The following is a 12,628-nucleotide window of genomic DNA, read 5'->3' as shown; positions in this document are numbered from 1 at the left end:
GCCAGGAAGAAGAATGGGACTAAATCAGTTATACATAGAAGAAGTCTGTGCTGGGGGGGGGGGGGGCGCGCGGCGGTGTGTGTGTGTGACAGAATTTTGAGGAAACCGAGGGATTGATTCTTAAAATATCTTAGAGGGGAGAGAACTAATATTTGAAAAAAATTAATCCTTATTGTTAATTTTTAAATGGTGGCCAGTAACTACCAGCTCATTTACCTACTTTCCCATTTCTTTTGTTTTTTGTTTTTTGGGTTTTGTGGGGCAATGGGGGTTAAGTGACTTGCCCAGGGTCACACAGCCAGCAAGTGCCAAATGTCCAAGGCCTGATCTGAACTCAGGTACCCCTGAATGCAGGGCTGGTGCTTCATCTACTGTGCCACCTAGCTGCCCCTACTTTCCTATTTCTGTTATGTTTTTATGAGAATAATTTACATTCACATCAAAGATATCTTTGAAGAAGATGTGAAAAGTGGACAAGCAAATTTTTTAATATTTGGCAAAGGAACTCTGGGAATGTTTGTTAACATAGATAAGAGAAGACCCTTGGGGACATGAGAGTTATCTTCAAATATTGAAGGACTGCCATGTGGAAAAGGGATTAAGACTCATTTTTTTTTTTTTATCCACAGAGAACAAAACCAGAAGTAGTGGATGGAAATTACAAAGAGACAAATTAAGGCTTGGTGTTAGGAAAAATTGCCTAATAATTTGAGATATCCAAAAGTAACATTGGCTGCCTCAGATATTAGTGTCTTCTCCCTCATTGGAGGCCTTCATGCACATGCTGGAAGTTTACTTTTCAAGTATGTTATAGTATAGATTGTAAAAGATGGCCTCTGAAGTCCATTTTAGCCCTAGAATCTTCTGATTCTGTAATATTCTACAACAGACCACAGTTCTACAGTCACACAGTTAAACTAAAAGGTCTAGAGAATGCATGACCTCATTGTACTTATTGTTGACTAATTAAAAGCTTTTGATTCAGTAGAGGCCATCTTAAATGGTTTACTTCCACAAGTTCACTTTCATGCATATGTGGAAATTATACCAAAATCCCTTGAAAGGGGTAACAACAGAGATAATTTTGTTCAACCCTCTCATTATTTTTTTTCCTTTTTTTTTAGTGAGGCAATTAGGGTTAAGTGACTTGCCCAGGGTCACACAGCTAGTAAGTGTTAAGTGTCTGAGGCCGGATTTGAACCCTGGTACTCCTGACTCCAGGACCGGTGCTCTATCCACTGCGCCACCTAGCTGCCCCCAACCCTCTCATTATTAACATCAATTGAGACATAAAATTGGGAAATGTATATACGCAAAAGGTATTTACCACTGTTGTGGATGATGTCTAGCAGAAAAATCATGAAGGGATCTCTAGAGATGCAAAAATTCTCCCGATATTCCTGTTATCAGATAACATTGTCCTGAATTCATCAGTAATGTAGAGCTTCTTAAATGAGAGTGAGAATCATTCAAAAGAGTTTGATGGAACTATCCACCCAGGAAAAACTTAAGGAAATGCAGAATACCTTTAGTTCATCCTATGTTATGCAGTTGGATGAACAACCCATACAGTTGGCCTATGAGTTCCGTGTCCTAAACTGAGGATGCAAATGAGCAATAGGTTGGGACCAAAATTAAATGATAGGAGGAAAATAGGTTGGATTGCTTTTGGAAAATTGTGCATTAATTTGAATAACCCTAAGCTTTTTTTTTTTTCTGAAAGAAAAGCCTGTTTCCTAGCAGCATTCTGGTGTTGACTTTTAGAAGAATTAAAGTTATGCATCATCTAAAGGACAGTGAAGGGCAGGCAGGTGGATATGAGTAGGCTACACTTTTAGCCATGAATTTTGAAAGAGAAGTGGCATAAGAGATGTGATTACAGAGATGTATGAGAAGGAAAAAAAGGTGAGATATTCAAATGGCAAGAGCTAGAAGTATCTGAGGGACAGCCTTTTGTCTTCCATTGGAAGTCACATAAAGTCAAGAGAATTGAAGGAAGGCTCCCCCCCCAGCAAGTCTGGTGGACATCCTTAAGACATTTCTGGTTGTAATATGCATCTTTGGGGACGGTAACCATAGTAAAATGTTAGGTATGACAATAAAGATGATGATGCCACTTGTAGTAGTGCCTTATTGTTGCTTTAAAGATTTAAGTTGTAGATTATTTTATGTCTTGGAATCAGTTTGTATTTTTAAGTTATTTACAGCATTGTGTTTTAAATTACTTATAAAATTATACAGGAAACACTTCCTGTTAGGTGTAAAAGACTGTTTAATGCAGTGATTATTGAGTGCACAGTGTGTACTGAACACTATATTTGATGTACACTGCAGGGAAATAGTGAACTAGTTTCTGCCTTTGTGGAGTTTATAATGTAAAGGTGGAATGGCTTAGATGTGCTAAATATTACATATATGTCAAAACTAAATTTTTGATCTAATATCCACAATAGGGAAGCAGGTAGGAATTCATTAATTAAGTTTTTTTATATTTCTGTAGTCAATTCTAATATTTTGCTAATCTGAAGTAAAGATTTCCTCCTTTATTGTTGATATTCTGTGAACATTATTGCTTTGAATCTCACGAATACATTAGAATGGAACACTATATTCCTCTTATCACAATTCAGTATTTTCACTTACTATACCTGTCATCAAGACATATTTTCCTAAGGGAATAATAATAAGTTATCCTTCTTAATATGAATAAAAATTCATGAAAATACTAATGGTTCTAGGATCTTCAGATTGTAGGATTTAGAGATAGGTGGGACCTTAGAGGGTCTTCTCTGTCAAGGATAGGCTCTGATCTGTTCAACTTAGCTTTAGGTTGGACATACCCTGTCACACATTAAAATAGCTTTGAAATATATGTTAGACACACATATTGTTCTTTTTGGGGTGGAAAATTGATGAGGATACTCAAAGAGCAGAAAGGATAGACACTTTCACACCTACTCTTAGGTGGAGAGAATAGTAATACCTTTGACTATTGATTATCTACATCTATATCTTTGGAAATTCCAAGGTCAGAAGGCTTACTAAAATGTTATAAGGTTCTAAAGAAATAGAATAGAGACTAGGAAATGGATATGTGATTTCATTGGTTTGGGAAACTCCCCCTGGACCAATGCAGGTTGGTATCTTCTCTGTAATTTATAATCTTAGAGAGTTGCCAGTACCACTGGGAGGTTAATTGACTTGCCCGGGATCACATTATGTGTCAAGGTTGGGACTTGAACCCAGCTTCTTGGCTCTGAGGCTAGCTCTTCGTTAATTATGCCATATTGCTTCTCAAAGTAAGCAAAAAAAAGTGTGGTTAAAACATGTGTGTGCCTTGACAATTCCATGTAAAATTTAGGTATGTTACTCTGAAACTAAAAGTTTTTACAAAACTCCATCGCCATTTTGACATGAACATTTATCAGTGTCATCTCTAACCTTTGTATTACAGTTTCTGTAGATGTTAATAAGAAACATCATGAAACTTTAAAGCATTTGCCTCTCTGTTGTTTTCTTCGAGATGCTGACAGCTAGAATGAATTTAGGACATTATATTACAACTGAATGTTGCATATAAAGCTACTTGATACACTGCAGTATGTACTATGGTTTTTGGAGGTAGACATAGTCACCCAAGTCTGCTTTATAGCCTTGAAGAATTTTAAGTTGATTTTCAGGAAAAATTGCTAATTAACATTTTTCAATAAATTTTGATTGCTGTAGTATATTCTAATGTGCTTTAGTGAAAAGAGGGTAGGAATTTGAATGAAAAGACCTGGGTTTGAGTCCTGCTTGTTATGCTCTCTTGCTCTAGCACCACAAGTACCTTGGTAATAATAATAATCAGTAGTTTTTGTAAAATGCTTTTCAAAACACATAACAATTTCCCAATTAGCAAGTTATTATAAATATTAATTTCCCTGTTTTATGGATAAGGAAACTAATTTTAAGTGACTTGCCCACAGTTCTTTAACTAGTAAGTGTTGTACACAGATATGAAGCCAAATCTTTCTAATTCTAGATTCAACATGCCATGATGCTAAAGCATTCCTCCAGTATTTTCTCAGAGCCTCAGTTTCATCATCTGTAAAATGGGAATGATAATACTTTCACTCCTTGCCTGACAATATTGTTTTGAGGAAAGCACTTTGTAAAGCCCAAAGCACTATATAAATGCCAGTTATTATTATTAAAAGCAAATACAGTATTTCTGAAAATGATAAAAGTAACTTCCTATGTGTGATGAAAATAATGCAGACACTACTCAACCATATAAATAACAGTACCTGTATAACAGTGCATTGTATATATGTGTATATATATATATATATATATATATATATATATATATATATATATATATATATATATATATATGCCTGAAGAAAGCTACTTTTCTGTATGGCTTCCCCCTGAACTTGGAGTGGCATGCCTTTTACTTAAATATTTATTTCTACTAATGACCTTTGGGGAGGGCAAATTTCTCCATGTGCCTATTTTGATATACTAAGATAGCTCTTCAGTTTGAAGAATCATTTAGGGCCATTCAGTGAATTATGTCCAAGCCACTATGTGAGATGCAGGGGATACAAAAATAAAACTGAAGCAGTCCCTGATCTCAAGGAGCTGACATTTTTCTGTAAGGGTGTGTGACATGCATCACAGATAAATATAATATGTTGCATATAAGAATAATAATGACAAGGATAATGTCTATGTACTTCATACAAAACATTCATAACATTTAGCACTGGCTGAGGAGCCAAATGGATGTGTCTAAAAGCCTTAGGTTTGTAAAGAGCAACTTATTGACTCAGTAATAATTGCAAGTTTTCTGAAAACACTATAAGAGTATTAACTTTGTGGATTATGACAAAGCTTTGACTCAGTTCTCACTCAAGGCTTATTCATATTCTGAAAATATAAAAACCATACCCAAGAGAATAGTAGAGTATTTGATGTCCACATGAATTTAAAGCATGCCACCAGCACGCTGTCGGGAAAAACTTATATGAAATGTTCAGTTTTTTTAAGGAGACAGTTTAAGCCCACTATGATCCTTCTTCGCCTCAAATCCATCATTATCTTTTCTAAGTGAAGTTTAATTCACAAATTCAGAGAGAATCAAAACAAAACATCTTATTAATCTCTTGATACACAGTGATACCATCAAACTATTGGCTTCACAGAAAAACATTAAACAGCTACCTCATCTCATGGAATCTTTCTCTGATGATATAAGAATGTCATTTGGGGGGGCAGCTAGGTGGTGCAGTGGATAGAGCACTGGCCCTGGAGTCAGGAGTACCTGAGTTCAAATCCAGCCTCAGACACATAACACTTACTAGCTGTGTGACCCCGGGCAAGTCACTTAACCCCAATTGCCTCACTAAAAACAAAAACAAAAACAAAAAAAAGAATGTCATTTGGATGTGATAAATATACATTCCTTAATGTATGCCAAGGAAAGGTAGATACTGAACACTCACAGCACTAATAGATCAACTTGAACCAAGGTACAGAGTTGATACTTAAAAATACATTGATTTCCTCCAGGCAAGACATATTGAACATAGAGGCAAAAACTGTGGTTGTATAGTTTTAAGACACTAGGCTTTTGAAATAAAGACTTATGGACAGAATGTACTTAAAACAATACCTACATAATACCAATCTTAATGTATTTTTTTAAAGATATACAGTGGACCATGACAGATTTGGAAGTATCTCAACAAGAACTCATACAATATTAACAATCCACACTCTAAGGTTTCTATAGTGATTAACATTTTTTCACTAAAAAGAAGGAGTTTTTAGAGCACATCATCAGTAACTTCTAAGTTACAGAGGTACTGTTGGAATGAGCAAACATCACTTCACTGAATGGTAATAAAGAGTATTAAGTTAAGTAGTGACTGAATTTGTGGCATGAAAGTGGTGTACCTCCAGATTGTACCTATAAAAGGATCAAGATACTAGTATAGAATCAGAAGGTCCTCTGTGGGTAAGATCTGCATGGTATGATATCAGTTTGAACTTAGAGATAGTGCAGATTATGCAAGGAAATAATAGAAGCTGTTTAACCTTCACACTTCTAGGATAAGATAATTTAATAATAAAATAATTTAGTACATAGTGAAGATTTAGGAAGATGATCTGGCAGTTAGAATTATGTATTATGTATTAATATCTCTCATGAACTGATAGATGGCAGATTCTCTCACTAAAAATATAGACCTCAAAATATCTTTGAGAATTCAACCAATAGACTGTATTGGAACTGGAGCATTCTCATTGATTAAACTGTGTTGCCCACAATCACCAAGATATAACACTGATCCATAAAAAAATTAAAGCATAACATTTCTAATACATATTGCCTTATAAATACTTATACACAATATGTGTGGAACAAAAAGCTTTCAAGCCATGGAAAGTTAGTAGAAAAAATCAAAATCATGTGGTAACAGGATGAGCCCCATATTAATTACCCCATTTGTCCTATCTGTTATCAGAGTTGTACTGCGAGTGTTTTCAGTGAGCCTACAGAAAGTAAGCTTATATCCTATTACTTTTATTCAACTACAAAGGAGGAATTATTTTACTCTCCTACCCACAGAATATTAATTACAAAACAATAACATTTGGATAGTGATTTGTCCTAGAATCATTTGTATCTGAACTCTTATCAAACAAGGTAAGAAGAATGATTTTTAATAGTAGAACAGTTTCCAAGTTAAAAAGGAGATTATACCAAAGCATCTAATTTAATCACTTTATGTATATGAATGGCATCAAGTTATGTAAGTCTACTAAAAAAAAACCATTGAATACTTCCATCTTATGCAGTCTTTCCCCAATGTTAGAAATATGTCATTTGGACTTGATAAATATAAAATTCTTAATGTGTGCCAAGGAAAGATAGAGACACTGCTTTGTGCTTGAATTTGGAGGTCAGATTAAACAGATGAACAAAGATGCTCCTTAGGATACCCTGATCCTCCCCCAGACAAGCACTAGAAGCACGGAATTATCAAGGAGATATTTGGGGTGGTATATGTCGAAAGGCTTATTGGTCTCCATGAAGCATTAGTCATAACATAAACATTTGGAAATGTAAAATGGACCATAACAGCTTTGCACAGTATCCCAACAAAAACTCATAAGATATTAATAGAATATGAGGCCCATCACACTAAGGCAGCAATGGAAGTATTAACACTTCCTCGTCAAAGTGAAGGATGATTGATAGATGTTCTCAGAAGTACATGATAAGTTTAAAACTTACAGATAAATTCAATGAGCAATAGTAATGCCCATAATAGGTATAGACATTGGATTTGTAGAATTGTAACTGAAAATATGTGGCGTCTATAAAATGGCTGTTTCAAGAGTGAAAACAAAAGACCCTCCAGGCATGACATACACATGAATTTAACCAATAGTATAGAAACCACTTGTGTGACAAATGTGCAGGTCACTTCATCCCTGGACAACAGTTTTCATGTCTATAAAATGAGGGAGTTGGACTAGTGTGAGGTGGTAAAGCCCTATCCCCTAGGATGCCCTATATGCTAAAGCCTAGCCGAACTGGAGAAATGCCCCCTCCCTGCCTCCCATCTCACCCCCTTTCACCTGCTGTGGCACAGTTAAGTTTACTGGGTCCCTGTTCCTCAGCACTCGTTTCTTATCATGCAAGAGAAAATTGAGAGAATATTCCCTAAATTTGTAGATTATCCCACTGCTTTACCCCAAGGATTATGGGACAGTCTTCTAGTAGCCCCAGATCACCTCTTTCTTTAAAACTCTGTATAAGGCTGGACCCTGAGTGGTGGTGGTGTCATTGTTGTTGAACTGTGCCACTCTCCTTTTAAAATTTTGTTATGAGGGCTGATTCAGTCATTTCCCAATCAAGAGGAATTCCTTTTGTTTTTTGTTCTTTGCTACAAGAAAAAGGACAGTTATAAATGTTTTGGTGAATATGGGTTCTTATTTCTTTTATACCTTTAGGATATATGCCTAGAAGTGGTATCACTGGGTCAAAGGGTCTATAAAGTTTAGTGATTTTTTGGGCGATATAGTTACAAATTACTTTCCAGAATGGTTGGACCAATCTACAGCTACATCAATAGGTTATTATGCCTGTCTTCCTACACAGCTGTCGTTTTCCTTTTTTGTTATATTTGCTAATCTAATGGGCATAAGATATAACTCAGAGCTACTTTAATTTGCATTTATCTTGTTATTAGTGATTTCAAACATATTTTCATCTGGTTGTTGATAGCTTGCTTTTCTTCTTTTGATAACTGTCTGTGCATATCCTTTGACAATTTATCTATTGGGTAATGGACCTTGTTTTATGTGTTTGTATCCATTCCCCATATATTTTAGATATCAGACCTTTATTAGAGAAATTCGCTGCAAAGGTTCTCTCCCCCTCACCCCCTCTCCAGGTAACTATTTGCCTTCTAATTCCAATGGCATTGCTTTTTGTGTGTGTATGTAGAAACTTTTCGATTTTTAATAATCATATTTTTTTATCTCCTTTGGTCTTCTACATCCCTTGATCATCTGTGAAAATTTTCCCTAGCCATAGTTGTGAAATGAATCTACTGTCTTGTTTCTCTATTTAGTTTATGATATGACTCTTTCTGTCTAGATCATGTATCCATTTGGAGATCGTTTTAATCAGTTAATGAATATTTGTTAAATCCTACTATGTGCCAGGTAATTTATACTGGTATTCCCATTGGGATACAAGTATAAAGAATGAAATAATCTTGTTGGAAACTTGTATTTTTATGGTGGAGGCAAGAATGTATGTTATATATATCACAAGTATAAATTTAATAAAAACAAATATATGTATAGTAGTTTGGGAGAGAGTGCTGGCAAGTGAGGGAATCAGGAAAGTCTCCTTGCAGAGGAGTTGCTTAAACTGTATCTTAAAGGAGCAAAGGGACTCTTAAGAAATGTGTTGCTGGTCTAAATCTCATTTCTGCAAGATTGCTTTCCACTTTTCTCAATAGTTTTTGTTGGTTTTTTGTTGTTCAGTTGTGTCCGACTCTTTGTGACCCCATTTGAGGTTTTCTTGGCGAAGACACTGGAGTGGTTTGCTATTTCCTTCTCCAGCCCATTTTATGGATGAGGAACTAAGGCAAACAGAGTTGCAGACCCTGACTTGCCCAGGGTCACACAGCTAGTAAGTGTCTGAGGCCAGATTTGAGGAAGGTGAGTTTTTCTGATTCCTAGGGTAGTGTTCTATTCACTGTGCCACCCAACTGCCCTATTTTTGTTGAATAATGAGTCTTTACCTCCTGTAGCTGAAGTCTGATTGCTTTTAGACCTTTATTCTCAATCTGGCCCACTAATCAACTTTCTGTTTTGTTATTTTGTTTTTAACAACATTATCAAGTAATTTTGATGATTGCTTCTTTTGGGATATATTGAGTGCTGATAATTCTAGGGTCCTTTCCTTCTCTCTCTCTTTCTTTATAATTTTCCTTGAAATTCTTGATCTTTTGTTCCTCCAGATGAGTTTTCCCATTATTATTATTATTTTTAGTTTCATAATGTAACTCTGATGGTTTGATTGCTATGCCACTAAATCTGTAAATTACTTTAGGTAATATTACCATTTTTATTATAGTCTTGTGACCTAATCATAAGCAAATAATATCTTTACAATTACTTATGTGTCTTTATTTCTATAGAGAAAATGTTATAGTTATGTTAACATAATTACTGTGTCTTGGTAGGTGCACTATATTCTGTAATTATTTTGAAATGAATTTCTTTTTCTATATTTTATATCATGGTTCTTTTTGTATTTTACATCCTTTTACTTTACTGAAATTAGTGTAGTGGTTAGAGAGCCTTTTTTGAAGCTAGGAAGACTTAGGTTCAAATGCTGCTTCTGATCCATACTGTTTCAGTGACCCTGGTGAAGATGCTTAACCTTTCAGTGCCCTAAGCAAATCTCTAGGACACTTAGTTGAAAAGAGGGTGCTAGCCTGCATTGATAGAGTTTCTTTATCCAGGATTTCTGTACATAAAGAAGTAACAGATCCAGTCTCTATGCAGTTTCAGTCCCTATTAATTAACACAATTCCTGAAGACCATGTACAAATCAATAGAGGAAGTTCATTAAGGGGGGCTAGAGGCAAATACACTTTACCCACATTGATGAAATCAACAGGCCATTAAGTATTAAAGAGTTTTTTTAATACTTGAACTTGTTAAAAAAAAAACAACCTTGAATTTGTTTTTCAAAAAAAGTTTTGCCATGAACCATATTGTAGGCAATATGAGCTTTCTTTTTGTTGTAAACAATGTAAACCAATGCTATCTGGTATAAAACAGGATTGTTGAATCACTATCATAGGATTTAGAAATCTTCTAGTCCAACTCCTTAAAGGATGGGAAAATTGAAACTCAATTAGGTTGAGGGACTTGCCCAAGGTGGGGGGGGGGCACAGACAATAAATAGAAATGCCAGAATTTGAACCCAGTTCCTTTGATTCCAAATCCACAGTTCTTGTCATTACACCAGAAATTGACATTTGGTATCTTTGGTTGGTGCTATCATATCTTCTATGAAGCCATACTCTGTGATAAATTATATCAGAATATTGCATGAAGGAAACACTCTCCCCTCCCCCCAAATGTAGCTTGCAGCTCAGGAGCCATTTTGGTGCCATTTTAGCTCCCTTATATTCCTTCCATTTTCCACTCTGTCCTCCCATTTTGTGTGAAGAGTTTTAAATGCCTTTCCATACCTCTTCTACCTTGGTGGCTAGTATTATGTATAAAATATTAGTATTAGTAGTAAATATCACTTATTTTTAAAAATAAATTTCTGTTGATGCATAGTTGCCCCTGTATCCCTCCTCCCTCCCAGAGAGCTATAACATATAAAAAGTAATATTTTTTAAAGACAAAAAAAAAGAAAAATAAGAGGGAAATGAGCGTAACTGATCAATGTGTTGAAAAAGTCTGAAAACATATGCAGTGTAAAAGTACTTGTGGGCTTAACCATCTCTACAAAGGGGTTGGAGTAGGTGTTTCTTCTCATTGCTCTTCTTTTGAGCCATGCTTGTCCTTTATAATTTTGAATATAAACATTTGCTCTTATTTTTTTTTGGTTCTTTCCATTTATATTGTTGTAATCACCGTGTATATTGTTTTCTTGGCTTTGCTTATTTCACTCTGCATCAATTCAAGTAAATCTTTCCGTGCTTTTCTGTATTCATCCCATTCATTTCCTACAGCGCAGTAAGATTCCATTACATTCATGTAGCACAATTTGTTTAGCTGTTCCCCTATTGATGGGTATCTACTTTTTTTCTCTCCCAGTTCTTTCCTCCTACAAAAAAGAGCTGCTATAAATATTTTGGTGTGTATGGGGACTTTCTTCTTATCAGTGACCTCCTTGATATATAACCTGCAATGGAATCTCTGAATCAAAAGGTAAGGGCAATTTAGTCACTTTTTTGGACATAATTCTACGTTGCTTTTCACAGCTCCACCAACAATTTACTATTGTGCCTATCTTCCCACAATCACTCCCATATTGACTGTTCCCATCTTGCATCATCTTTGTGGCATAACTTCTTTACAAAATCAGGAGACCCACTAAAGATTCTTAGGGAAACGTGACATCTCTTGTTCTCTCTCATTTATAAAATGGGCAGCATAAGATCACCTGTGTTTACCTATCTTGTATTCTGAATTAGAAAAGTGCTATTTTGATAAAAGTTGTTCATCTAGGACCATTCATGACATAAGATAGATTATGGCATGAGGAATTTTGTTGCTTCCTGTTTTTTTCTTTTGGGAAAAAAAAGTCATTAGGATGGTTTAGGGTGGAAGAATGAGGGAAGAGGAGACAGAAATTTAATGAGGTACCTTTGAGAAATGCTGTTTAAAGGGTCTTCAGAAGTATGGAGGGGTACAGAAGTATATTGTGTGCTGTTGTCTTCTGCAACTCCAAATCTGTATATTAGATTAAGATTCCCATTTTGCCAGTCCAGAGGCACTTTGCAGAATTACAAAGTGTGGGCACAGAGGGATGGATCACTTTCTTTCAGTTGCCAACAAAATGCAGCATCCTTTATCATAGTGCCTAATGCAACACTTGACAGTTTAGAGACAAACTGGGAGTTTGGTAGAATGGAATACAGTACCTTATTCAATTAGCTGCAAAATGAAAGATGGGGAGGCAGACATGTTTAGTGTCTTCTGAGACTGCTAGGAGATAAGTGCTGAGCTCTTTTCTCTGAGTTTTGATCCTGTATTAATTTTAAGATTTCCTTAATTGGCTTAAAAACCAATCAGCACATGGTGGATTTTCTTTAGTAGTAGAATAATTTAAATGAGCTTAGTATATCCCCCAGTTGACTTCCCAGTTGTGTCAGTGATTTTTGCCGACCACAGGAAAATGTATAACAAATGTGAGATGAGAGTACCTTGTCAGACAGGGAGCACTTTATGTGGGTAGCCTGAGACAGGAGCAGGAGAGACCCAGTGCACTAACAGGCCTGCTCACATGATCTGCCTACCGTGCTGACAGTTCTTTTCTTTGTTCTCCTTGCCGACCCACTTTCTGCCAGTGATTTGTGACACA

The 12,628-nt window shown here is 35.7% G+C and overlaps 1 protein-coding gene across 2 annotated transcripts in view; it reads left to right on the top strand.

Annotated features, from left to right (window-relative positions):
- FTO (FTO alpha-ketoglutarate dependent dioxygenase) overlaps positions 1-12,628 on the top strand; it is a 406,491-nt gene that overhangs the window by 41,627 nt on the left and 352,236 nt on the right. The window contains exon 2 of one of the 2 annotated variants that reach the window (XM_043988474.1): positions 11,359-11,472. The exons of the other annotated variant lie outside the window; for it this stretch is intronic. Within the exon in view, the coding sequence (XP_043844409.1) occupies positions 11,452-11,472 (21 nt within the window). The 5' untranslated portion in view covers positions 11,359-11,451. The remainder of the gene's footprint in view (positions 1-11,358; positions 11,473-12,628) is intronic. 2 annotated transcript variants of the gene reach the window in all.

Source organism: Dromiciops gliroides, chromosome 2 (assembly GCF_019393635.1).
Source record: "Dromiciops gliroides isolate mDroGli1 chromosome 2, mDroGli1.pri, whole genome shotgun sequence".
Lineage (NCBI taxonomy): Eukaryota > Metazoa > Chordata > Mammalia > Microbiotheria > Microbiotheriidae > Dromiciops > Dromiciops gliroides.
This window is presented reverse-complemented; position numbering and strand designations above follow the sequence as displayed.